Source organism: Pteropus alecto, unplaced genomic scaffold, assembly GCF_000325575.1.
Source record: "Pteropus alecto unplaced genomic scaffold, ASM32557v1 scaffold669, whole genome shotgun sequence".
NCBI lineage: Eukaryota > Metazoa > Chordata > Mammalia > Chiroptera > Pteropodidae > Pteropus > Pteropus alecto.
Window position 1 is genome coordinate 600,777 of NW_006442554.1, and position 26,308 is coordinate 627,084.

The 26,308-nt window shown below is 47.6% G+C and overlaps 2 protein-coding genes across 10 annotated transcripts in view; one reads left to right on the forward strand and one right to left on the reverse strand.

Moving 5' to 3' along the window:
- Positions 1 to 5,715, reverse strand: part of FTSJ1 (FtsJ RNA methyltransferase homolog 1) — an 11,801-nt gene extending 6,086 nt beyond the window's left edge. For 2 of the 9 annotated variants that reach the window (XM_006922768.3, XM_006922765.3), the window contains exons 1-9: positions 5,276 to 5,673; positions 3,665 to 3,872; positions 3,319 to 3,388; positions 3,129 to 3,219; positions 2,693 to 2,771; positions 1,125 to 1,177; positions 986 to 1,039; positions 798 to 900; positions 615 to 698 (exon numbers count right to left, since the gene is read on the reverse strand). In XM_006922768.3, the coding sequence (XP_006922830.1) occupies positions 615 to 698; positions 798 to 900; positions 986 to 1,039; positions 1,125 to 1,177; positions 2,693 to 2,771; positions 3,129 to 3,219; positions 3,319 to 3,388; positions 3,665 to 3,785 (655 nt within the window). In that variant the 5' untranslated portion in view covers positions 3,786 to 3,872; positions 5,276 to 5,673. Of the gene's footprint in view, positions 1 to 614; positions 699 to 797; positions 901 to 985; positions 1,040 to 1,124; positions 1,178 to 2,692; positions 2,772 to 3,128; positions 3,220 to 3,318; positions 3,389 to 3,664; positions 3,873 to 5,275 lie in introns of all 9 variants that reach the window. The other 7 variants (XM_006922767.3, XM_006922766.3, XM_015597785.2 and 4 more) reach the window with 6 other exon arrangements.
- A 6,843-nt stretch (positions 5,716 to 12,558) lies between these two features.
- On the forward strand, positions 12,559 to 21,722 carry SLC38A5 (solute carrier family 38 member 5). Its single transcript, XM_006922770.3, has 16 exons — positions 12,559 to 13,651; positions 13,977 to 14,030; positions 14,114 to 14,189; positions 14,622 to 14,737; positions 14,826 to 14,899; positions 15,624 to 15,716; positions 15,855 to 15,933; positions 17,627 to 17,709; positions 18,007 to 18,065; positions 18,165 to 18,302; positions 18,510 to 18,589; positions 19,239 to 19,339; positions 19,573 to 19,688; positions 20,497 to 20,641; positions 20,735 to 20,838; positions 21,274 to 21,722. Exons 1-16 carry the CDS (start codon positions 13,629 to 13,631, stop codon positions 21,373 to 21,375), a joined length of 1,443 nt encoding a protein of 480 aa, XP_006922832.2. The 5' UTR covers positions 12,559 to 13,628; the 3' UTR covers positions 21,376 to 21,722.
- The last annotated feature ends 4,586 nt before the right edge of the window (positions 21,723 to 26,308 follow it).

The window sequence follows — 26,308 nt, forward strand, 5'->3', positions numbered from 1 at the left end:
CTCGGGCTGCATCATGGGCACCGAGTCCTCTCCTCGTATCCACCAGCTACCTCCTCCACCGGAAATCCTTCATTTCGTTCAGATCACCTTTTCAGGGAGGCCCTCTATGATCACCCCTTCTAAAACATCAGCCCCCCTACTTTTCTGCACTGCACTTTTATGTGCACCTGCCATTCTATCATATACTGCTGGGACCTTGTCTCACTCAGGCGTGCTCGCCATAAGAGCAGGCTCTGTGCCTTTTCCCACTAAGGACCATGGGACAAAATTCTCACATGGGTGGTGTTTCCACCTGGGAGTGAGACTGAGTTTCTGGCTACATCTCCTAAGGTGGGTGGAGTTTCCACTGCAGTATGACTCAAGTCCTTCCTGGGACAGAATATCACCAGGTCTGAGAGTTACGACTAGGGGACTGGGCTGAAGATCCTCCTGGGACAAAATGTCCATATGGGAGTGAAATTCCCACCAGAAGACTGGATGAGCATCCTCCAGGGACAGAATTCCCATAAGGAGCAGTCTCAACCAGGCTGTGGGGCTGAGGGCCTTCTTGAGACGTAAATTCCATAAGCGGGCAGAGTCTCCCCAGGGAGAGGGCCCAGGGCTCTGGTTCTCACCGTAAGAATGGTCCAGCAGGGGTTTGGTCAGGTCCGGCAAGAAGCCCTGAGGGGGGTCATAACCCTGACAGACAGCAAAGGCCTCTGTGGGTGGAATGTGGAGGGGTGACTGCCACCTCTGCCCTGGGCAGGATGTGTCCCCAAGATTTGCATTGGCCTGAGCAGCCCCTCCAACCTACTAACCGATGCTGGAGTTCCGGCTGCTCCTAGGCTTGGCACAGAGCACGCTGGAGAAGAAAACACGCAGCTGGCTGTAGATCAGTGTCACATCCCGGCCTCGGAAGATCTGCAGGGTGGTGAGGCAAACAGAGGGATGAGGGCAGCCCTCAAGGGGCCCCTCTCTGCCCCCTACCAGGTTCCCCAAGGCTTACCTTGGCTACAAAGCAGCCCCCTGGCTTCAAGACGTGTGTAGCAATGTTTAGAGCCTGTGGGCAGGACAGATGGTTAAGGCTGAGGTGGAGACAGCCAGGAGGGGGCCAAACTGAGGCAAGGGCAGCCAGGGTTACTCACGGCTAGAAGGAGCTGGGCCTGCATATACTCATCAACATCATGGAGGCCAGTTACTGCAGCAAGAGGAATGGCGTTAGGCGGGCCATCCAGTTCTAGCTATCTTCTTGTCCCAGAGAGGTTAGAATGCTAAAAACATTTCCCAGGCTCTCTTACAGCTAAGGTTCTGCATGTAAATTAATATGTCAACTGGATACACATTCTAAGCTCCTAACCTTTAGGAACTCATTTTAATCTTCAAAACAACTTTATTTGCAAGTTTCTTTGTCATCATTTCTATCTCTTAGTTCCAGACTCTTAAGAGGCTGAACAACTGTTCAGATTCTTAACTCCAGATTCAGATCAGACTAGTCGTCTAAGATTCAAGCCATCCAAAACCAAACTCCTGATCTTCTTGCCCAAACATGCTCCTCCCACCCTCTTCCCCATACTACCTGATCCTTCCAGTTGTTCAGGCCAAACACTTTAGTTACCTTTGATCCCCCCATTCTCTCCTCACTCTCATATTTAAGCCATTAATAAATCCTGTCAGCTCTACTTTCAAAAGTTCTCCTGAATCAATCCTCTTCTCGTCTCTACCACTGCCACCACTGTCATCACTCACCTGGATTACTACAGTGGCTTCCTCCTCCCCAGATCCCTGCTTCCACCCTGGCTTCTCACATTGCTCTTAGCAGGCAGAGGTATCCTGTTACAATCCAGAGTCAGGTATGGCCCTCCACCACTCATAACCCTTTCACGGTCTTCTCTGAGCTCTCTTCTCAGTGAAAAAGCCGAAGTCATCACTGTGGCCCACAAGGATGCACACAAGGATCTGTCCCCTGTCACCTCACTGTCCTCACCTCTTACCACTCTCCCTATCACTCACTCTGATCCAACCATACTGATCTCCAAGGTGGTGGTCACACGTGACAAGCACCCTCTCACCTCAGAGCCTTTGCACAGGCTGGTCCCTTTGCCTGGATTGTTCTTCCTCCAGCACACCCCTGGCTACTCTCTCACCTTTAGGTTTTTGTGCTAACATCAGTGAGGCCTTCCCCATCCACTTTAACATTCCGACAGGTATTCTCCACCTCTCTTCCCTTTTCATTGATTTCCCCATGGTACCTATCACCTTTTGACATGCTACAGAGCTCAATCATTTGTTTGTTTTCCATCTGCTCCCATTAGAACACCAGCTCTATGAAGTCAGAGATCAGTGGACTTTTATTCACAAATGTCTTCCCAACATGTAGAACAGTGCCTGATACACAATAGGTTCTCAGCAAATGTGTGCTGAATGGATAACTGATTGACAGAAGTGGATGGGCAATAAGATGAAACTGGACAGCTGCGGAGATGAGCGATGAGAAGACGGAAGGGTGGACAACAGACGAAACTGAAGTGGTGGAGTGTGAGGAGGGAGAAGATAGGCAGAGAACAGGCAGGAGGGTAGGGAGAAGTTGCCAGATGTGCAAAACAGCTGACAGCGGAGAATAGAGGCAGGGAGGAGTTGAAGTGGTAAAAAAACCAACAAGGTGGAAGAAGGACAAACATGCCTCCCAACCTGGCCTCCCAACCCCTGTGTTTACCATCGGGAGCCCCATCGCACACGACTAGGTCCGCGGGGCAGCCCTCAAAGTGCTGGATGATCTCCTTGGCAGTGGACAGCTATGGAAGAGAGGGTGGATGAGTGGTCCCACAGTCCCCCATGCTGCGGCCCTCTAACCCCATTTGCCCATGGCCCTGGCCCGCAAGCCCTGGGTCAGTCAAATGCTCAGGCTTTGCCTAAGACTGAGCTTCACCTCTGGGGACCCGGTCCCATCATTATTGCCATTTCTCTGCAATGACAACCTGCTAGCTGTTTCTCAACTCTCTCGGGTTGTCTCAGTTACTCCATCTCTGTCTTTCCTTCTCAGTTTGTTTCTCTGTCTTTCTCTTTCTTTCTCCCACTTTCTGCAGCCCCCCCGCCGAGGTGGAGGGATCTTCACCCAGGAAACACCTCAACACTCCCAGCCATGCTCTCACCTGGGTGATGTCTCCCTGGATCTGTAACACACCTGGTATTGGAGCCATAGCCTGAAGGTCCACAGCCACCACGTGGCCAGACCCCTGGCCCCTGTGGATGACACAGCCCATGTCAGCCCAGTTTTCACTCTTGGCCCTCCCCCCACCTAGCTTGCCCTCTGAGGACCCCCATCTGGGACTCCACACTCACCCAATCTTCTGGCTCAGCACCTGGCTCCAGCTGCCCGGGGCTGCGCACAGGTCAACTGCCCGTGTCACGCCTGAGCACACACAGGAAGGTGTAGTGGTCAGTTGCACCTACCTCTCCAACCCTGGGACCCTGCAAAATTCATCCCTTTCCCTTATAGAATACCAACATCTTTCTGCTGCCCAGGGGCTCAACTCCTCTTGAATATCTACACACCCTCCTGACTGGCCTCTGCCCCACAGACCCTCCAAGTTAGCCCACCTACCACAGGGAGTTCTGCAGACCTAGCCCACTTGTTTGTTCCCTGTGCCCACCCCATCCCCCAATGACTCGCCCACCAGGTGGGGACCTTGGAAGAGTTGGAATTCCTCGTCGAGTTGTAGCAGTTTGAAGGCGCTGCGGGCACGCCAGCCATTCTCCTTGGCCAGGCGGTAGTAGACATCCCGCTTGTCCTTTGATGTTCGTCCCATCTCACACACTGTTTGCCCAGGGACCTGCCAACAGTAAGCTGATGCCGCTCTATATCAGTAACTGCGTGAGTGGGCCACCACCTACCTCTGAAAGGAAGCAAAAAATCACATATACTAAGCTGGGCTCATCTGACCCACATGACAGTTCACTCAGATTGGAAGACTGGAGCCCAGTCACTGACTCCACTGACCTCACAGAGCCTGAAGGACTCCAGCACTGAGCTCTCAGTCTTTAACACTCACCCTATGGAACTCCCACCACTCAGCCCAAAGTACCCCCATCACTCACCCCCACAGATACCCCAAACCCAACAGTTATCTCATAGATGACCCATTACTGACCCTGTCAACCTCCCGCTGCTGTCACCCATACTCCACATATTAAAAAGGTTGACTCTATCAACCTTTCTCTGCCTATCTCATCCCCATTAACATCTCACTGTCTCCCAGCTGTCCTCATTGCCCATAGATTTTTAAAGTCTTATTAGCGCCCATTAATCCCTCGCTTTCATCCCCATTATCCAAATACTACCTCGTTGTACTCCCCACCCCCTTAATTTCTCTCTCTATCCCATTCCCTATTAATCCCTGAAATGATTAGGCCCCTAGTAATTCCTTTATTATTACATACTTATCAATCCCCATTAACACCTGGAGGATCATGGCCTATTAGCTCCCCATTAAGCTTTCAATTACTGATTTATCAGTCCCTATTAACTCGGTCCTCCAATTGATTCCTCATAGATCACACCATTAGCCCCCTGTAACTCCTTCATTACTACACTCAGTTAATCCTGGATGATCAGTTCTGCATTTCCCCCTCACTGCCCACCATGCCCCAAATAGTCACTTGATGATCACACCCAACACCTTACTATTACCCTCTCTTTGCTCAGTTACCATTAATTTCTGATGATCATGCCATGATCACCCACTAAAAGCCTTTGACTATAATACCCGTTCAGCCTCTCATTCTCTTCTTTAATCACTGCCTCCATTAGTTCCTTGATCGTGACCCCCACCAGCCTCTTATTCTCTCCATAGCCTCACCATTATCCTTGGATTACTATGTCACTGCTCTTCATTAACCTGTTGAAATCATACTTCTATAAATCCCTCAGGGATCGCACCCTCATCCGCTTCCCATTATCTTCTAGTTGCCCACTGTACCACCCCCTCATTAATCAATGAACACACCCTCACTGGCCCCCATGAACTTACTGACTAAAACACTTCTATCAGCCCCTACTGATTCCCGGATAACACCCCTACCAGACCTTCAGTACACTAACCGCGGTTCCCCTTTCCCATTAGCAGAACTCTGGCCACACCCCCGTTCCCTCCTCGATCTTAATTTAAAGACTACGTCCCCACTGGGGCCTCCAGACCACACTCAAGGTGGCTACGCTGATGTCCGGACCCTTGCTCCCCCCAGGCCACCTCTTAATAGTGGTCCCCTTCTACACACAAACCTTGGGTCTGTAGCCTACCTGGTGTCAGCCGCCCAGACTGAGAAGCTACAGCGCTGAGGGCAAACTTCCCTTCTTCCCTCGCTGGTGGGACAGGGCAGTCGTGCCTCAACCGTCTCGCCCTGGACCCACGTTCTCCGCGCCCAAGGGCCTACCTCAGCTTTCGGAGAGGGGAGAAGCGAGACTAAGGAGGCCAGTCCGCAAGCAGCCCGAGCCTAGGCGAGAGCGCAAACCGGTGAGAAATCTTAGGGCTTAGGTTTGTATTCTCAGTTGATCCGAATGCCTGTCGCGCACACCTAAGGGCCACCGCAGCGTGGCAAGCCTGTCATCGTGGAATGCGTAGGCTCAGGCGAGGTCCAGACCCAACCCGAACTTACAACGTGACTCCCGTCAGCCTGTGCCGACGTAGCTGGTCCGGAGAACTGCGGTTCCCAGCATGCAACGGGCATAAGCAAAGCTGCTGAACTCGCGCATGCGTAACTGAAACGCCGCTAGGAACAAAAACTGTTCTTTTGTTCCAAGGCTAAGATTGATTACTCTCCACCGCTACCTTATAGGACAGCGGCGCTTTTTGAGCCTGTGGACTACATTCCCCCAAATGCAACGAGTACAACAGCACCCATTATTTCTCGCGTGCTGCGAAGTGAAATTACCGCTGGGGTCGGGAATGTGAGAGGAAGGAGTGTGCATTAAGTGCGCTAGCGCAGTGAAGAGGCTGGGCTGCAATTTCGAATTTCACTTCCGTTAAGTGGTATCGCTGCCTGACCTGTACCATTTCAGAACTGCAGTTTCTTCATCTGTAAAATGGGGATAATAAGTACTATAAACTTAACGGAGGAATAAATAGGTGTAATTCAGCACACTGTCTGGCCTTTTGTAATTGTGTTCTTCAAACGTTTTTAACTCCGACCCCCCCCGCCTCCACAAAACCCTATACATCCCCACCCAGTACACAAGCAAATATAATAATGGAAACATTTATTATAGGGTTTACCACGTGCCAGGCACTATTCTAAGTGCTCTCAGTGGTGTGCTGGTAAATGCTTAATAACCGGCTCTTTGAGAGAGAGGGTGGGGAAACCCCGATTCCAAACATTTACCTATTTCCATGGTTTATACACTGTCATCTTGATAGATTTCAAGTTGCCAATATGTAGTCATGGAACAGTTCAGAAGAGATGCAGTACTGAACCATTATGTAATATTTCTACCATACAGTGAAAATAGGGGTAAATGACCTCAAGAACATAGAGAATAGTGAAATGTAGTAAAATAATAAGTGATGAGTTTTGAATATCATCTTCTAAAAATATAATGTATTTAATTGTAAGTTTATATCATTTCATTTTTAACAACAGCTATGTTTAACAACCAGTTCACAAAATTCCTGAAAATTGAATAAGCAATCTGCAAACCTGTATAACTAGGCTCTAGCGCATGGCTGAATCCTTTCCTTGAACTAATTTTAATCCTTAAAACAACCAGGTGAGGTTGTTACTGTGCTTATCCTCAGTTTACAGATGAGAAAACAGAGACAAGGGAGGATATACAGTAAGTCCTCACTTAACATCATAGATATGTTCTTGGAAACTTCCACTTTAAGTAAAATGACTTATAATGAACGAAACCAATTTTACTGTAGGCTAATTGATATAAACAAGAGTTAAGTCCCTACGGCATATTTCTGGTCACAAAAACATCACTAAACTTCTAAATAAAGACCCCCAAACACTTCTAATATTAAACATTGAAATATTAAACATTTGAGAAAGATTAATAAAAATAAGTAAGGTAATTATTTTCTAACCCACTTATTCCAGTTCAGGGTGGCAGGTGACTGGAACCTATCCTGACAGCTCAGGGTATAAGATGAAACCCAACCCTAGACAAGATGTTCTTCCGTTGCAGGGCACACTCACATATATACCCACACTCACTCAGACTGGGAAAATTTAGACATGTCAATTTGCCTAACATGCACAACTTTGGAATGTGGGAGGTCAGTGGAGTACCCAGAGAAAACCCATGAAGACATGGGGAAACATGCAAATTCCACAAAGTGGCTGGGGATCAATTCATTTTTTTTCTCATCAATGGTATCACAAAAGGACATTATTCGAGGACCAGCTATATATTATTATATTAGGTATATAAACATATATGCTATTTAATATGTATGTGATTATATAGAAATATATTAATATATTAATATTTACTAGTATATAAATTACATATTATTGATTAAATATAATAAATATAAATGTGCTATTATATGTAAGGAAATATATAATAGTAATATATGCATTTTGTATAGTGTATATATAAAATATGTTATTTTATATATATAAATGCATGTGCTGATATGTATAAATATGCTGGTATCTATCTATATACATTTACTTACTAAAGTAGCTGTACTAAATATAAATATACTATTAAATATGTTAATATATAATGTTATGCCAGGTGGTGATAAAAGCTATGAAGAATAATAAGGTAAGGCGAAAGGGATGGAAAGTAACAGAGGGATTGAATTGCTATTTCAGACAGTGTGGTCAGGGAAGGCATCTCAGAGGAAGTGACATCTTAGTTGAGACCTGAAGGGGAGTACAACCTAGGAATATTTGGAGGAAGAGCATTCCAGGTAGAGGGAACACCAAGTGCAAAGACCCCAAAGTAGGAACAAGATTGGCAAGTATTTAAAGAACTAAACGATTTATTCATCATTCCTTAGAAATGTGAGCTTCATTAGACAGAGATTTCTGTTCTGTCTTGTTCACTGCTACTTCCCAGGCACCTAGAATAGGGTCCAGCACACAGTGGGTGTTAGATGTTTGTTGAATCCACCCTTTTGTTGCTCTGTTCATTCTTTCCTGCATTTATTTGGGGCCCCGGGAGGGGTACACAGATGGTAGACATAGACAGAGACACAAAGAGACACTTGGAGTCCCCAAGAGCCAGGGAGGAAGCAAAGGCTTGTCAGGGGAGCTGAAGGGCCTTGTGGGGGTGGTGGGAACATGCCTGCAGAAATGAGCAAGTTTTTCAGCCATCAGCCGCTTTTCCACTGAGAGGAGGGGGTGCTAGGCATTGGAGGCCCATGTTCACCCGGTGGGACGCTTCACACATCCTGTTTTCTTGCCTCTCACAAAGAGGATGTTTAATTTTTTACAAAGAAACTTGCTTCCTCCAGCAGGGCCAGGGGATTGGGGGATAGGAACCAGGCTCTGAACTCCCCAGGCTCTTCCTGAAGTAGGGTGTCGGCCTGCAGCTCTCACCCAGCACCCCACTGAGTGGATAGGTGTCCTCCCCTCGGCCTTCTGAAGAGGTCAAGGAAGGGGAAGATGCCAGGTCAGCTCTGTACTGGAGAGCAAATCACCGCTAGAGGAATAGACTGGGGTGATCCAGGCACAGAGGACTGGACACTTATTCAAAAAGCCTTGTTGCCCTGCGGCTGCTTTGAGGGACAGAAGAGTTACTCAGTGAGGGGTCTGCATGAAAGTGAGATTAGAATCCCAAATGCAGTCAGTGAGAGGCTGCTTTCATAGCCAAAAAGAATTCATTAATCCCTTCCACAAATACGTTATTGAGCAATTAGTGTATGTCAAACATTGTTCTAAGTGCTTTTTACCTGTATTCATTCAATCTTCCCAATGGCCCTATGAGTTAGGCATTATCACGCCCTGGGGGAAGCTGAGACTGTCAGGTTTCAGAACTTGCTCCAGGCCACACAACTAATGAGTGGCAGAGCTGGGAAAGCTCACGCTGTTAACTGTTTTGCTCTGTGGCTCCCTCCCCTGAAGGCTTCTGAAAAGTAACCCGTTTTAATGAAAAGCAGGGGTCTGCTTGGAAGAACTGACAAGAACCCAAACTGACTTTTAAGAGCCTTAATAAGAATCTCAAATGTCACCCAAGGGTCTGCTTCCAACAAAAGTCTTATATGACCCTGAGAAAGGGCCCTACCATGATGAACTAATAAAACTTTCTTATCCCTGGCACAGCCTCAAGGTCTAGGTCAAACTTAAAGACATCTGTTCCTTTCAAAGTAGACTTCCCTCTGCAGCCAGATTTCACTTTCCCTTTGTGTTCCCTCCTACCAGCATATGTTGAGCACCTGCTATTTGCAGTCCACTCTGCCTGACTTCTCCTGCAACTTAGTTCACTATGGGATGCAGAGTTGGATGAAGGTTTGTCCCTCCCCTAGGAGAGTTCACTTGGCAGAAATATACATAACAATGATGATAATATGACACTTGATAAGTGGCATTTATTGAGCACCTGCTGTTTGTCTTTTGGCTCTGTGCTGGGCAATGTTGGAGGGCCAGGAAGGCCCTGGGAGGGGAAGGTAGTGATCAGAGCAGGAGGCTATTGCCGGGAGGTGGTGAATGGGAGGTATCTGTGTTTTGTCCAAGGTACACTAGTTCTTTGGACAGGACACTTCAGATTTTTCTTGAAATCTAGACACCTGCCTAGCTCTCCCCCTCCTTAGCCACCTGGGCCAAGGCCTCTGCTGACAGGTGTCTCTTTTCCTAACCTGCCTGTAGCATGGATGTTAATGGTTCTGGGGGGAGGAGGAGAGAGACATCAGAGTAGGCCGGATAGACAGGGTAGTGTGAGTGTGTGTGTGTGTGTGTGAGTGTGTGTGTGTGTGTGAATACCCCAAATGCATCTCATCTGCCTGTACATGTTCTCAGCTACAAACACACATATGTGTGCTCCACATGTGTCTTCCTATGTAAACTGCCTGGTTGTATCTTGTATCTATGCCTCTCTAATTTGTGTGTTTCCTTTTTGGCATCAGTGTGTGTCCATACTGTCTGCTTGGGCAATTCATCCATATGGGGCCATGTGTGTGTGTATGTCTGTGTGTGTTCCTTAGGTGTTTATGTGTCTCTTTTGTAATGCTTGTGGATATGTTTATCTCTTCTGTGAATGTGTCTCCTATGTATGTGTCTTTCTTCTTTGCCATTGTGCTTTTGTCTCTCCTTGGTAAGTAGCTGTAAATGCGTATGCTCTATAGGTGTTTCTTTTGGTGCTATTGTATGCGTACTATCTGGTTCTCCTGTTTCCTCTTCATGCAGCTTTAGGTGTATTTTCTACATATCCTCTTTGTAACAATAGGAAGAGTACTCTCTGCATTCTGCTTTTCCTGATTGCGCACCTGTCTATGCGTTCTCCACGTGTTTCTTCTTTGACTTGATTTGTGAATAGCTGTGCGTATACATGGCTATCTGCAGTCATCTGCTTAAAGGCAGATGTGTGAGTGTCTGTGACTGTGGCTTAACTGTCTGTACAATCGTGTCTGCTGTGAGTACCTCCTTCTGTGACCAGAACTGGATGTGGTTGCATATGGTCGCAAGTTCATATATGAGTGGAAATGCAGAGAATTATTATTGTAAAGCCTGAATTTGGACTTTGGCCTCTAGGGCCATCTGAATCTGGAAGCGTGTATGGGAGACACTGGGCCTGTGTATAATGTTGGCTGTATGAAATCAGATTTGTCTGTGTACTTTGTGTGTGGCTGTGAGTCTGTGTGTGATTTGCCTGGTGGTTCTCTTGGGTGTGGTTGTGAGTCTGTGGGTAGTGATGTCAGTGAATCTACAGTGGCTTGGTGTGACCCTATTTCTGTGTCACTCTGTGTTCTCCGGGTGGGGTCTGAGGCTGTGGGTGATGATGCCTGTAAGATTAAGTCACCTTGTGCAGCTGTGAGTGTGTGACTACCATGGCCTGGGCTCTCTGTGTGTAGTCTGTGTGTGTTCACATCTGTCAGCCTGTATTTTCTGTGTGCGGCTGTGAGTCTGCACACAAATTTGTTTGTACCTCTGTGAGTGATGGTGAGTCTGCCTCCATCTCTGAGCCCCTGGATGATGCTGTGATCCTCGAGTATGCATGAATCTCTTTCCTGGGGAAAGCACACGCCCATCCCCTGCCCTTCTCCAACTGTGAGTAGGGTGGGGGCATCTAGGCTAGCTTTGAAGCTCCAGCCAGCCCTTGGCCTTTCCGGGAATTCTGTGCTCCCTGTGGGGGGTGGGCAGACCGGTGGAGGGGCCGGACAGAGACCTCCTGTCCACCTGAGCCTCAAGCAGCCCAGCTGAGTTGGGCCTGGACTGTAAGTCCACTCTGCCTGACTTCCTCCTTGCAGAAGAACCACTCCTTGCCTGGGACAGACATGCCTGTCACATGCCTGGATGTGAGTGAACAGACATAACCCCATATAAGACAGACAGACAGGCAGACAGACAGTGGGGCTTCTCAGTTAGGGTGTGGACAGGCCTCACCCAATGTCTGGGCTGGGTCCATGACTTCAGGGTGCGCCTAGTTTGCAGACAGCAGCATCCACACTCTCCACCCAACCACAAATGCCCTCTCTTCTCTCTGGGGACCTCCAAAATCTATGGTCCTCTCTTGGCCAGGTTGTCTGAGGTCATCTTATAGTGGCCTGGCTGTTTCTATCCCTGCACCTGTCCCATTGCTGTCACCAGATCTGTCCATCTACCTTGTCTGTCCCTCTGCCTAATCTGACTTTCTCTATCTGTTGTCATCTGTCTCTCCAGGTGTCCCTCTGCCTCAGTCACTCCCTGTGCTCCCTTGTTTCTCTGGGCTGGTGTGTCTGTTCCCAGCCTCTGTCTGGGAATGTGTCTGGCTATGTCCACCTGTCTACCTGCCAGTTGTGTTTCCTGTTTATTACTGGGCCTTACTGCCTGTTGCCTTCCTCCAGGTGCTTGCATGGGCCTACCCTCTGTTTTTGAATCTGTCTGTAGTTCCTTTCTCTCCTTGAGTGCCCGTCTGTCTTTCTACTACTTCACTACACTATCTGTCCTCTCTGTTGTCTGTCCTCCTGCCTGCCTGTCTTTGTCACTGTTTCTCTTACTATCTGTAGCTCCTCTCTGCATATCTTCCCTCTTTCCATCCTATCTCGCTGTGTAAATGACCCCTGAGGCAGTTCCTTCTGCCTTCCTGTTTCTCTTGCTGGGTGTGGATCTACTCCTTCAATCTATCTTCCCCCTCCCATGCCCTCTCAACTAAGACGCACACACACCTCCACGTGGGTCCAGATGAGGCGGGGCGCCCGCCTTCCCCAACTACTTCCCCAACCCAGAGCCAGAAGGAGGGAAACTGAATTAAAATTAAAACTTCTCAGAAAAAAAAAAAAATCCGCGGGCCGCTGGCCCGCGGGCTGTGCTGATTTGCTACCGAGCAAGTGCCGTGGCGCTGATTGGCCACTGGGTGGGGCGGGGGGCAGGGGCAGGGTCCAGTGAGTGGCAGCCGCGCCAGCCTTGGGTTCCAGGAGCCCTGTCGCTTCTGGAGCTGAGAAGAGCAGGGAGCTGAAGAGGAACTCCTGGCCGGGGCGAGGAGGGGGCTTCAGAGACCTCGAGACATGAGTGGCGGTCCTGGGAAGGGACTCAGGGGTTTCCTGGAGACCTTTTTAGCATTATTGGGGGAATTGAATGGGAGGGGGAGTCCCTTGGTACCTTGATCCCGGGAAGTAAATTCAATAGTGGGTAGGAGTCCTCAGAGAGTGCTTGCACCTGAGGATGCGGCTCCATGAGAACTCTCTCCTTCCCAGGAAGGGGACTCAGGGCTTCGGGCGGGGGTCTCCTGGAGGCAGTTTCAGCAATGATGGGCACCTGGAATGGGGGTTTCTGAGCTACTGGGTTCCCAGGAAGTGAGCCCAGGGCTGGGAGTTTCTTCAGAGACACTCTATTTAGAAGACAGGGGCTGTACGCTGGCCTGGGGATCGCAGAGACACCCACCCCCACCGCAGAAACACATCAGGCTCTGGAGGGGGCTTTTGATGAAGGTCTCAGAGACAGCTCATCCTCAGGAGAGGAAATTAGGGCTCAGGCTCGGGCCAGGTTCCTGAGACACCCGAAGCCCAGGAAGGATCTCAAGTCTGCAAGTGGCTCCAAAGTTACTTCTGTCAGAAGAGGAGTGTTTAAGACTTGACAGGGGTCCTAGAAAATACCTCTGGTCCCTAGAAGGGAGATTAAAGGGGGGGGGGGGTGTCCCCGGGTCCCCTCTGTCCCTGGAAGGGACTCAGTTGGGGAACTATCTCTGGCCTCTAGTGGGGATATTCAGACTTGTGGCAGAGTTCGCAGTGTCAGGGGCTGGGGTCTCTGAGACTGTACCCCACCCCCAGCCCTGTTGATAGGTTGCATCAGCTCTGGGCTCTGGCTTGGGGCCCAGGCTGGGAGGAGGGAGAGTAGGGGCATAGGGGGCAGTAGGGTGACATGTGTCTCTGTAAGGACTGAGGCCTGGCCACAAGGTAAGGGTAGAGGAAGCGGGTATGTGTGCTGGGGACTGGGGAAGGAAAGGAACAGACAGCAAGATGACAGAGTGAGTCTGGGGTCTTGGAGGAGAGGTTATCCAGCTCCAAATGGCCATTTGGTCTGCTGTAGGGTTGGTTTCTCTCTTTCTTTATATTTCTCTCTCTCTCCCCCACCCTATTTATCTCTTGCTGCCCTCTTTTCTCTATGTCTAAGTAACTTGGCTTCTCTCCTCCTCTGATGCCCTTTTTTCCTCTTTCTCAGCCTCTCACTCTTGTCTCGGATTCTCTCCATTTATCTTCCCATCTCTCCCATTCCCCTGTTCCTGTTCCCCTTGCCTCATCTGTTCTCTGTCTTTCTCTATCTGAATCACTAACCCCTTCACGTAGTTCTTCCACTTTATAGCTCCCCCTCCACTCCTGCTCTGTCTGACCCCTACCTCATTTCTCTTTCCACAGGATGGAACTACAGGATCCAAAGATGAATGGAGCCCCCCCTGCGGGGGCTGTGGGGTAAGTCAGGGCCCAAGGGATTGAGGTCAGGGAGTCAAGATTACCCTCTCTCTCATCGACCCCAATTTCTCTGCCCTCTCCAGCTATAGGCAGGAACGTGAGAGCTTCCTGCCCACCCATAGTCCAGCTCCTGGGAGGAAGCCGGCCCAGTTCATGGATGTGAGTTGACCCCACAGGATCTGTTCCAACTGTACCTTGTGGAGCTCATCTCCTCCCTCTTCCTGGCTACTCCCCCTCCCCAGCTGTTCCACGGCCTAGCTATTTACTGCCCCAGCTGCGCCCCATCCCCAGCTACTCCTCTCTCCAGATGTTTTGCCTCTGGTAGCCACTCCGCCCTCTCCTGTTCTTCTCCACTTCCAAATGCTCCCCTCCAAAATTTTTCCTAGTTTTCCCATTCCTAGCTTTCCTTTTCCTAGCTTTTTCCTGTCTTCAACTCATTTTTCTTCCTAGCTTCTTGGTTTCTCCTCTGGCCCTTCCTGGGCTTACTCCTGCCCCAGCCACTTCTACCCTAGTCTTTCCTGGGCCCCAGAACTGGTCTCCTTACCTGGTCCCCCTCCCCATGTGTGCCCGGGCCTTGCCCATTACCTGCAGTTTGAGGGGAAGACATCGTTTGGAATGTCAGTGTTCAACCTCAGCAACGCCATCATGGGCAGCGGCATCCTGGGGCTGGCCTATGCCATGGCCCACACAGGGGTCCTCTTCTTCTTGTGAGTCCTAGGTGGCTTGGGGGGCAGGGGTGTTGTGGGGCAGGTGGGAGGCCTGGGTGGCAAGTCTGAGTTGTGCCATTTGCCACAGGGCCCTGCTGCTGTGCATTGCTCTTCTGTCTTCATACTCCATCCATCTCCTGCTGACCTGTGCCGGTGTTGTAGGTGAGATCCGGAGCTCAACCAAGACCTTGGACCTTAGACCCTGGACCTACCCCACTGACTTGTGACCCCAGACTTTAACCCAAACCCCAGACTCTGGACATACCACTCTGACTCCAGATCCAGGACCTAGGATCCCAGACTCCACACTCAACTCCCTGGACTCCAGACCCCAGACTGCATCCTAGCCCTCAGACCTTGCCTGGGCTCCCACTTCCCTAGCCCCCAATCCCCAACTCTCGCCGTGGGGTCTGGCCATCAAACTCCATTGTTCAGATCCTCCCCACTACCAGACTACTACACTCCACCTCTAATCCCCATCTGTCAGTTTTCTAGCTCCTCCTAACCATGGAAGCCAGCTGCATAACCTCAAGACCCCCGCTCCTCAGATCCCAGCTTCCAAGTCCTTACTGCCCCAGATCTCACACTTCACTCCTACCATGGTCTCAGACCATGTATATGTGATTTGGTCCCAAGAATCCCACTACCCACCTCCAGCCCCCAACCTTCTCCCTGCCCACCAGTTCCTGGCCAGAGATCCCAACTCCCAGATTCCACCCCAGGCCCAAACCTTACTGCTTAACCCTCAACTCTAGCCCTTGTCAATCAAACCCAATTACCCCAAGCCCCAACTCTCTAGCTCCCAGATCCTCTGGACCCCACTCCTCACCCCTGTACTGGCTACCTGGACCCACAACCTTTTCCTTCCTGTCTCCTCCCCCCACAGGCATCCGAGCCTATGAGCAGCTGGGACAGAGGGCACTGGGGCCTGTGGGGAAGGTAGTGGTGGCTGCAGTCATCTGTCTGCACAATGTTGGGGGTGAGGACTCTGGGAGGTGGGGAGTCAGCTTGGAGGAAGGGGATGTGGTGAGGTGGGCTTCCCCAGGCTGGGCTAGGGAAAATGGAGTAGGGGGACGAAAAAAATCCTTTTGCTTTCACCTCCTTCTACCCGTACCAGCCATGTCCAGTTACCTGTTCATCATCAAATCCGAACTCCCCCTGGTTATTGGCACCTTCCTGGACATGGATCCCGAGGGGTGAGTGGGCAACACCCTTTGGCTCTGGCCCATAGGTCCAGCTGCTGTCTTCAACTCTGTGTCTCAGGTGTTCTATTTTGAGACTGTTGGGCAGGACAATTTGGTCAGACTTTGATTCCTGTGTATTATGATGCCAACAGTATGTGTGACTGTGGCTCTGACTATAGAGTCCAGTAGACCATGTGTTGATTTCATGACTGTTCTAGCTGATTCCGTCTGGTAGCTGACTTTTTATGTCCAATGTACTCTGATGCTGACCATGTAACTGTATTATCTAGTAGACCTAAACTCTGTGGGTTTGCTTCTGTGACTGTTATACTGGTAGGTTCTCTTGGCCAGCTGTATGATAGTTGACTATAGCTGTGCCTCATATACTGTGATTCCAATCATGTATGTTTGATATTTCTTTACTTGTCCAGTGGATTCTGTTTGATTCTGGGTCCAACAGACTGGATGAATCTATCTCTCTTCTTGTCTCTACAGTCACTGACTCCAATGGTGTGTGTGTATGTTTGTGTGCTGTGTACTGTGGTACCAGCTATGTATTTGTGATGTGCTCCAACTGTTTGTGCCAGTAGACACCATCTCTGTTTAATATGGTGACCATTGTTTTGGCAAATTCTCTTTGATTGTGTGTGTGTGTGTGTGTGATCTTCACCTCTGACTGTATATAATCTTCTATATCGTTCCAACCATGTATGTTGACTATTGTTCTGAGTATGCATCCAGATGACTGCATGTTTGATTCTGAATCCATCTGCTAGCTGAATCTATTCAGTTGTTTGTATATGATGGCTGACTCTGTGTATCATATTAATTCTTTGGTTTGATTCTGAAACCATCCAGGTAGCTGGCAGTCTATGCAACTAGGTGTGTCTAATTGTTATAATTAGCTCCCATGGATATATGGCCAACGATGCTTTGTTGGTTTATTTCTGTGTAACTGTGTATGAGATAGAAAGGGAGCATGTGAATGCCTGGAACATAGTGGGCAGTCAATAAAATTCTTTTGGACAAATGAACAATTGATCAGCTGATTTTGTATTAACTGTCTTGCCTGGGCACCTCCCTCCAATATCTGTATAGATCCCACTCTTTCTTTGAGCTCAGTTCCAACAATGTGGCCAGTTTACTGATTCTGTCTCTATTTCTGTCTTTGGTCATGTGGTCAGATTGGTCCAGTTACTTCAGGTGTTTAACAAACCTTGAGCTGTTCAAACAACTACACATGTATGTTTCTGACTTTTTATCTGACTCTGCATTGTTGTCTGCCTATCAGATCATCAGATTGTTATTCTACCTGTCAGACATACCAGGGTCATGACACACTCTTTGTCTGGCACTTTCTGTTGGACTATGTAAGTCTGACTGATTTGGGATGTTGTTTGTTCATCTAGTTGTATGTCCACTTGAAAGTCTGATGGCAGTTTTGTTTAACTGTGCATGTATTGTCAGCTGTATCCCTCTGACAGTGTCCAATTGATCGTCTGATAATCAGTCTGGCTATTTCTGTAAATCTTCTGTCATCATTGTAACCATCTGAATCACTTCTCACAGCTGAGGTGTTGGCTCATCTCTCCTGACTGTGGGCAGAAATTCGTCTGTCCAGATTGACAGACAGATTTGATATGAGCATCTCCCTGACAGTTTTCTTTGTCAGACAGCTAGTCACTATGGTTACCTTTCTCCCTAGGGGCTGGTTCTTGAAGGGAAACCTCCTCATCATTATTGTCAGTGTGTTAATCATCCTGCCACTGGCCCTCATGAGACACTTGGGTAAGAGGCTTCCTGTGTTAGTCATTGGATAGTGGGGTTAGAGAAGGGGAGCCAGATTGAGAGAATCCCCATTTTCATGGGCTGTAGAATACCAGGGAAGACCTTGTTTGATGTGGGTTTTAACAGATGAATAGGAGTTTGCTTTGGACGGAGGTTGGTCCAGGTAGAATTAAAAGCTTATGCAAAGATGTGGCATAATTTGGGTGAGGGGGTTTTGAAGGACAGACTAGGGGTTTAATATTTGCTGTAATGAGGGGTTCCTTAATTTTTGAGGCTCTGTGTTATTGCCCATTGCAGGCTACCTGGGATATACCAGTGGTCTCTCTCTTACCTGCATGCTGTTTTTCCTCATTTCGGTGAGTCTGAGAGAGAAAGACTTGAAAAGTAGAGAGAGAGTCTGGGAGGTTGGGACATAGCCTTCCCTGTAACCTCGCTTCCCACCCTTCCTACTCCAGGTCATCTATAAGAAGTTCCAGCTTGGCTGTGCTGTGGACCGCAATGAGACAGCAGTGGAGAGCAAGAGCCCCCCAGGCCTTCCCATCCAGGGGCTCAACAGAAGCTGTGAAGCTGAGATGTTCACAGTTGACTCACAGGTGGGTGTGCAGACCGATAGGGTTTGTACCACACTCAGGCCCTCTGATCCTGTCACAGAGTGCACTCTTCTCAGAGTGGAGCCATGTATTGGACATTGGAGACTTCCAAGTGTCTTATGTGGAAGGCAATGGTGGGACCAGGGGCATGGTGAGGAGGGGATGGAACCTTGTAGATTCTAATCTCATGTACTTGGGCCATTCCCTCAGATATTCTACACAGTGCCCATTATGGCTTTTGCCTTTGTCTGCCACCCTGAGGTGCTGCCCATCTACACAGAGCTCTGCCGGTGAGTAGGCAGGGGGGCATGCATGATGGGCCAGCAGGTTGGGCAATATAATGTTTGACAATCCCTTCAGCAGTCCTGGAACTGTAGTTTGATCATTGATTGTAGATTTTGCCAAGGGAGAGGTTTGAAGTGGCCAGGAAGCCTTGGGGGACACAGGGCAGTGACTGTTTACTGATTGGGACTTAAGTGTTCTACTCTTTTAATATTCAGTACAAGTGTGAATGGACAGAGTGGGGCAGCAGAGATAATCAGATGGAGGGGGTGGCATGCATGGATGGGGATAGGGAGATGGAGATGATGAGATGGAGGGAGTATGGATGGACAAAAGGGGTAGCAGGGATGATATAATGGGGGATGTGTAGATAATCAGGCATGGATGGTCAGATGGAAGGGAGGGTCAGTGACAGTCAAATGGAGGGGAGAAGCAGAGATGGTCATACACAGGAGATGGGCAAAGATGGTCATATGAGATGAGATATGGATGACAGATAGGAGAGGCTAGTCACACAGGGGAGGCAGAAATGGACACCCCGGTATGTACCAGCTGAACATCAGCTCTGGGAGAAGGAGAAGGTGGAGGCTGGTTCTGAGGTACATGGACCAAGTCCAGGGGTCTGGGCATGACAGTTTCATGACCTCTATACTTCAGGCCCTCTAAGCACAGAATGCAGGCTGTGGCCAATGTGTCCATCGGTGCCATGTTCTGCATGTATGGGCTCACAGCCACCTTTGGATACCTCACCTTCTACAGTGAGTGGGGCTGGGGTCCAAGGGTTGGGTGGGAGCTGGGTGAGTGGGACTGGGAAGCCTACTGGGGCAGGAACCTGAGCATTTTCTCTCCATGCCTTTGGACCCATCAGTTTCCAAAGGGAAGGTATGCATCATGCATGTAGATTTTGTTACTCTGTGCGTGTGCTTCTGGGACACTGGTCCTGGTGCATCTAGCACACCCAGCATCTTATTTCCCATGTCCCATGGCCCAGGCAGCGTGGAGGCGGAGATGCTGCACATGTACAGCCAGGAAGACCTGCTCATTCTCTGTGTGCGCCTGGCGGTGCTGCTCGCGGTGACTCTCACTGTGCCAGTCGTACTGTTCCCTGTGCGTGAGGGTGAGGGGGGTCACATGGAGTAGAGGGACACAGATGGATGGGCAGAGGGCATAGACATGGATGTTTTGATAGATGGTGGAGATAGGAGTGGATGGATGGATGGAGGAGGCAGGGATAGACAGACAGGGAAGGCAGAGTTGTCAGATGAACAAAGAAGGCAAAAATAGATGGTCAGACAGAAGGAGGCCATAGATGGAGGACAGAGAGAGTCAGGGGACAGGGGTAGTAGTTAGAGGGAGGAGGCACAGATGTCTGGCTAGACAGAAGAGGGAGGCAGGAATGGTCAGAGAGAGGGTAGAGGCATAGATAGATGGATAATCAGAATAAAGAAACAGGGATGGACAGAAAAAGGGTAGAGGCAGAAGTAGTGAGGTGTAGAAGGGACAAGGCTCTCAGATGGAGAGGTGGGATGACTAGACAGAAGAGAGAGATAGAGGTAATCAGATGGAAAAAGAGGCAGGGATCTCAAGGTGGAAGGATAAGTGGGTGGTCCGATGGGGAGGCGCAAATAGTCAGATAGAGGAAGAGGCAAAGATTTCAGACAATGGGTAGAGGCATAGATGATCAGACAGAAGGAAAAGGTATAGATTATCAGAAGGGAGGCAGATGCTCATTCAGAAGGTAGAGGCACAGATAGATGGTCAGACAGCGTGGAGAGAGAACGAGGGGAAGTCAGGATCTCAGACAGAGAGTAGAGGCAAAAGTGATGCTCAGACAGGGTGGAGTTAAAGACATGACCATGTGGAGTGGGAGGCAGCACTTGGGCCTGACTCATGTCCCACTATACTCTGGCCACAGATCCGCCGGGCCCTGCAGCAGCTGCTCTTCCCAAGTAAGGCCTTCAGCTGGCCACGGCATGTGGCTATAGCCCTGATCCTGCTTTTCTTGGTCAACGTCCTTGTCATCTGCGTGCCGACCATCCGGGATATTTTTGGAGTTATTGGTCAGTATCCCAACCCCAGTCTCAGACCGCATATAATATGGGCCTTGTGCCCCAAACTTACATTGACTCCTGTTCCTCCTGCTTGTCCTCCAGGGTCCACCTCAGCCCCCAGCCTCATTTTCATCCTTCCTAGTGTCTTCTACCTCCGCATTGTACCCTCTGAGGTGGAGCCCCTCTCCTCCTGGCCCAAGATCCAGGTGAGCTTTCCAGGGGAGGGCTGGGGAAAGAGGGTGTATCCAGGGAAGGGGGGCAGATGGTCTGAAAGAATGAAGGAGATTGTTTTAGGAAGAGGCTGGGAAAACCGAGCACCAGCAGATTCTGGGAAGACAGAGGGGACACTGAAGAAGAGGCTGGCATAAAAGGAGTGTTCTCCAGACAAATAGAAGGAGCACCATTAGAAGAGGGTCGAAAGAACTTTCAAGGAGGCTGGAGGAGAGTACTCCCTGAAGGGTTATAGGAAGATAGAATGAGGATTCATTAGAGGGGGCTGGCTTTAAGGAAGGAGAGGGAGCACAAAGGAGGGTTAGAAATGAATGGACATTATCTGGAGGGGGTGGAGGGCTTGAAGAACATTCTCAGGAGGAGCTCGGGTGTGGAGACCCAACCAGCCCCACCTTCTCTCTCGTCCACAGGCTCTGTGTTTTGGTGTCCTGGGGGTCCTCTTCATGGCAATCAGTCTAGGCTTTATGTTTGCCAACTGGGCTACAGGCCAGAGCCATGTGTCTGGACACTGACCATGCCTTGCTCCAGCCAGGCCCCTGTATGCCTGTGCATGTGGAGGAAGATGAGGCCACTCTCTCAGGTCCCTCCTGCCTGGCGTTGGAGGTGGCTGGTTCCCATTAACATGGCTATCAGAGGCAGGGGGCCACAGAGGCTACAGAGTGGTCCACTGTCCTCCCTCCCAGGGATGCTGAACTTGGATCATGGCCCTAACTCTAACCCTAACTCCACAGAAGGAGGCAGAGGCCAGGTCCTTGGGGAGCCTCTGTCCAGCCTAGCTCTTTCTGCCTCTTCCTGGTGTAAGCTGTTTGTCAGGATTACCCTCAAGATAAAGGGGAAGAATAAAGATGCTAAATTGCAACTCTGGCCTCAGCCTTCTGATTTCTTTCTAAGACTTCTTGGGGGAGCTTGCTTAGGTTCACAGAGGGGTAAATTGAGGACCTGAGCCAGCTCTCATATGTTCACTCACGTCTCCACTTCTTCAGTAATTTGCTACCCAACTCATTGTTTCATTCACTTTCTCACTCAAAAAACATCTATTGGGAGCCTACTGGGTGCCAGGCACTGTTCTAGGTGCTAGAGATAAAGCAGTGAATCAAGAGGGCAATAATCCCTGGAGTTGAAGTTCTAGCACAAAAATGGGCAAACTGTGGCCCACAGGAGAAATTCAGCTCACTGCCTATTTTTGGCCCCTGAGTTAAGAATGATTTGCACATTTCTAATCAATTGAAATAAATAAAAAAAAAAATTGTGACACCTGAAAATTATATGAAGACACGAATCTTCAAATTGAAAAGAGCCACTGAGTTATGAGCATGATTAACACACACACACACACACGTATGCACATACACCCTAGAAATAAATTTTTTAGGTTTAAGAGAACAACCTAAAGGATAAAGAGAAAATCCTGAAAGGTCCCAGAGGGAAAAGAGAAGAGAGAACACAGTAGAGGAGTTCTTCAAAGAGCTGATGAGAAATCACTTTGAACCTATCTGTATCTGGCTAAGATAATCTGGAAGAGAGCAAAAATCTTTCAGAAAATTTATCACACACATACCTTTCTGAAAGAATTATTAGGGTATATGATCCATCAAGAAGAAAAAAATTGATTTAGGAGGAAGGAGGGGGTTCCTATAAGTAATGGTGGCTGGGGGAAAACAGTAAAATTTATTGAAAAGTCTAAATTTTGATTGTAAATTTAAAAAAAATTACAATCCTGAATGAAAATTCCAGGTAATATAAACATGGGAGATGAGAGGAAGGACAGAAAAGAAAAGAGTTCTTGTGTTGTTTAAAAGATGGACATAGATGCTAATTAATGGTAGAATTGTAGAAGAGTTAAGAGCATTAGCCTTTTAGAGTACAAACTCTAAAGCGAGGCTGCATGGGTCCAAATTCTGGCTTCTCAATTTACTATCTATATGACCTTTTGTAATTGACATAATCTTTCTGTGCCTCAATCTACTCAAGACTAAACCAGGAATAACTAGGGTATCTAACTCCTTGGATTGCTATAATGATTCAATGAGTTAATATAGATAAAGCACTTAGAATAGCACCTGTCATGTGGTAAGTGCTATATATATTTATTATTGTTAGTAATGACTTGAAATGTCTAGTATTAAAATGTAAAGCCATATCTAGTTTTAGATGAAGATGGTGAACCAACAATAGTTGTTGGCTTCTTTCCCCAAACCCAATCCTGCAGGTGCCACAGAAGAGTTGAGGAGGTGTTTGGATTTCAGAACGGTTCCCAGCAATAAGACTTATTGGTGTGGTCTCCACTGAGGGATGAGATGGCTTAGAGTGGGAAAAGGTCAGAGTCCATAAATGGAGGATAAGCTGAGGTGGAGCTATCTAATTGTGTCCTTTTCTCATATTTTCTGGAAGGCTCATTACCTGTCCTATAAACACTACAGAATAGAAAAGTGGTAGGGCTCACCCAGTGCTAGTCTGAGGTAGTATGGTTACATCAAGTCATAGTAGGGTTGGACAGCTCATAGAAAAAGTGTAGTCAGGCTGGCTAGTAACTATGCATTTCTTCCCAAGCCTTCCCTCCACCCTCTGGGCTAGGCAATTACAATGAATAACACCCCTACCCCTGTACTGCTTTAATACTCTCACTTGGTGGCTAAGGTTGAAGTCCCGGAAGCTTCCTTGGGGAATCAGGCTGGAGAGGGGAAAGAAGGTTTGACTGAACCCAGAGGGCAGCTCTAAAGGTTCTCTAATTTAAGATATATCAACTTCCAAACCCTCAACCTCACATGGAGTATCCAGGCTACACATTTTCCAGGAACTGTTATATAGAAGAACTATTAGAGATACTGGATATTAATTGCTCAAATAAATAATTTAGTGGAACAGGTTGGGCATTAAAGTGGGTGCATTTGAAAAAGCAATAAAAGTCATCAGGAATAGATAGAGATGGAATAAATGAAGAAAAAGTTAATTAATAGGGAGAATAGAAGTATAAAGGTCAAAACCCATCTAATAGTAGCCTCCTAAGAATAGAATATAGTGATCAGAAAGGAGGGAATACTTAAATAAATGAGTGAGAATTTCTCAGATTTAGATGACTTAATATTTAAAGAGATCATAGTGTGCTGAACAGAATAGATGAGACACACACAATACACCATGCCCAGACATTTAAGATTATGAAAGATAAGCAAAGGTGATTTTTAAAACATCCAGAGAGAAATAGTAGTTTATTAACAAAGAAAGAATAATTAAACTGACATCAGATCTCTCAAACACTGGAGGCAAGGAGATACAACTCCAAAGTGTTGAAAGGAAGGGACTTTTGTATAGGGAGTAATAAAGGCAGTCTCAGGCATACAGGGTCTCAGAACGTTTAAGACAGAGAAAGCACAAGCATTAAAGACAACACAGCAGTAGAGCTAATGTATGAGGAAGGAGAATTTTTGTGCATTGCTAAGCAAGAATCTGCTCTACTCATTCATCATTGGTATTACATATTTAAAGTTTTTCCCCATGAATGTATTATATTGAATTTTAAAATTTATTCCATTGTAGTTCTGATGATTGCTTTACTTTGAATCTTACTATGGACTTACTGGATATTTAGGCAGCTACAGACTACTCAGAGAAAGGAAGAAATGGCAATGGAGATAATTAAAAAATGGTAGTGTAACTATAACAGAGTAACCAAAGGGGAAATTGTTAGTGTAAATAAACATCAAATGGAATTTTCTCTGTTGCCAAAACAGAAAGAGACTTACCCTCTTTTACTTTTCTTCAAGCATTTCCTTGAGAAACCTAGGATTTTTGAATACTTCTTCTGCCCCTTTGATATGTATGTACATATTTTTAAAAGCTAAATAGTTCTCTTGCCAGCCTATAATCCAGAAATGTCTTTCTTAAGAGCCTCAGACCCATCTCTTTAAAATCTGATGTTAAGGAAGATAAACACCCCACCTCTCTGTCACCTGGGAGTTTAGCCTGGGCGCTTGGCTCCAAGCTGTAAGCAGCTGCTTGTCATAGAGATAGGAGTTTAATTTTTTTTCTATATAAAGCAATTAGCTAGCACAGTTGGCTACTCCAACTACCAGGTGAATTTAGGACTTGCCTGGGGTTATTTAACTCTGCTTGAAAGCTGCTCTGAAGACAGGCCAATGAGCTGCACACCTGGACTTTCTGGCTCCTCCCAACACTTTTGGAATGTATGAAACACTACACCTCAAAGCGTGGTATCTGGCTACCCAAACGGCTGCCCCAGGGGCCAGATGATGCAATCTAGAAGTGTGGGGGAGTTAATACCTGTGGGGTACATTTTGACCAATAAGGAAAAAAAAAAACTGGGAGTGAGCCGGGCAGACAAATTCTCCCTCCTTCCTCCCTTTCTTTGTATGCATGGTTTCTCTGTAGTCTGGAGATGTTTTATATGGCCTGAAGGCTGTTTCCTTGGGAACCTGCGCTAAAACAGTAGACATTCAAACACTTGAAGACAGTGTTAAGTGTTGATTGTGGAGAATCCAGGTCTGGGCAGAGTAAAATTGACCCAATAAAAAATGGAAAATTTGAGGATTGGGGTTAGAGGGAAGGAATAGAAGAACCAGCGGTGAAATAGCTTAATGGTGACGTTTTTGGAGAAGAAAAGTAGTTAGGTGATTTTTGCAGTGAACTGCTCATCTCTGTAAAATATATACCTCCTTTAGCTCTATTAGTCTCCCCTGTGAAATCTTCAATGAATTGTCCTTATATAACTACTGCCTTCTAAAATGAATTTTCTTTTTGGAGAATAAAACAAATTGAGTCCTGTGCCAGGACCGGTACAAGGAAACCTGCAGAACCGAGCCTGGTGAAGCAACAGATCTCAGAGGACCTAAAGCCTGCCATGTGAAGAAGCCCAGGCTGGCCTGTTGGAGGATTAGACCACAAGAAGCAGACTCATCCTAGCTGAGGCCCCAACTAACCTGCCAGTTGACTGCAGTTGTATGAGAGATCCCAGACAAGACCAGCAAAAGAACTGCCTGGTCCCACCTAAATAGCTGACCCACAAAATCCTGAGCAAATAAAATGTTTATTGTTATAAGCCAACTCCCCCCATAAGAAGAAATCCATCCCTCCAAAACCCCTCAAAACTAAGGAACATGCACATAGCCAGGTTACAAAATATTATATAGAATACTTTACAAGTTTTCTACATACCAATACTAACCATTTAGAGAATAAAATGGAGAAAAATTACATTCTTGTAGTAACAAAAATATATAACATATCTAAAAACAGATGGTTGGAACAAGATGGCAGATATAGCCCATATGTCCACCTCCTATCCCACCCTACATCTCTTTGATTTGGGAGGAAAAATTTTTAAGGATAATTTCTTAAAAGTACAGGAAAACAAGAAAAGGTGCTGGTGGGCCACCGGAAATACCGAGATACTCCTGGGAGATAGAAAGTAGGTGGGATTAGATTGAT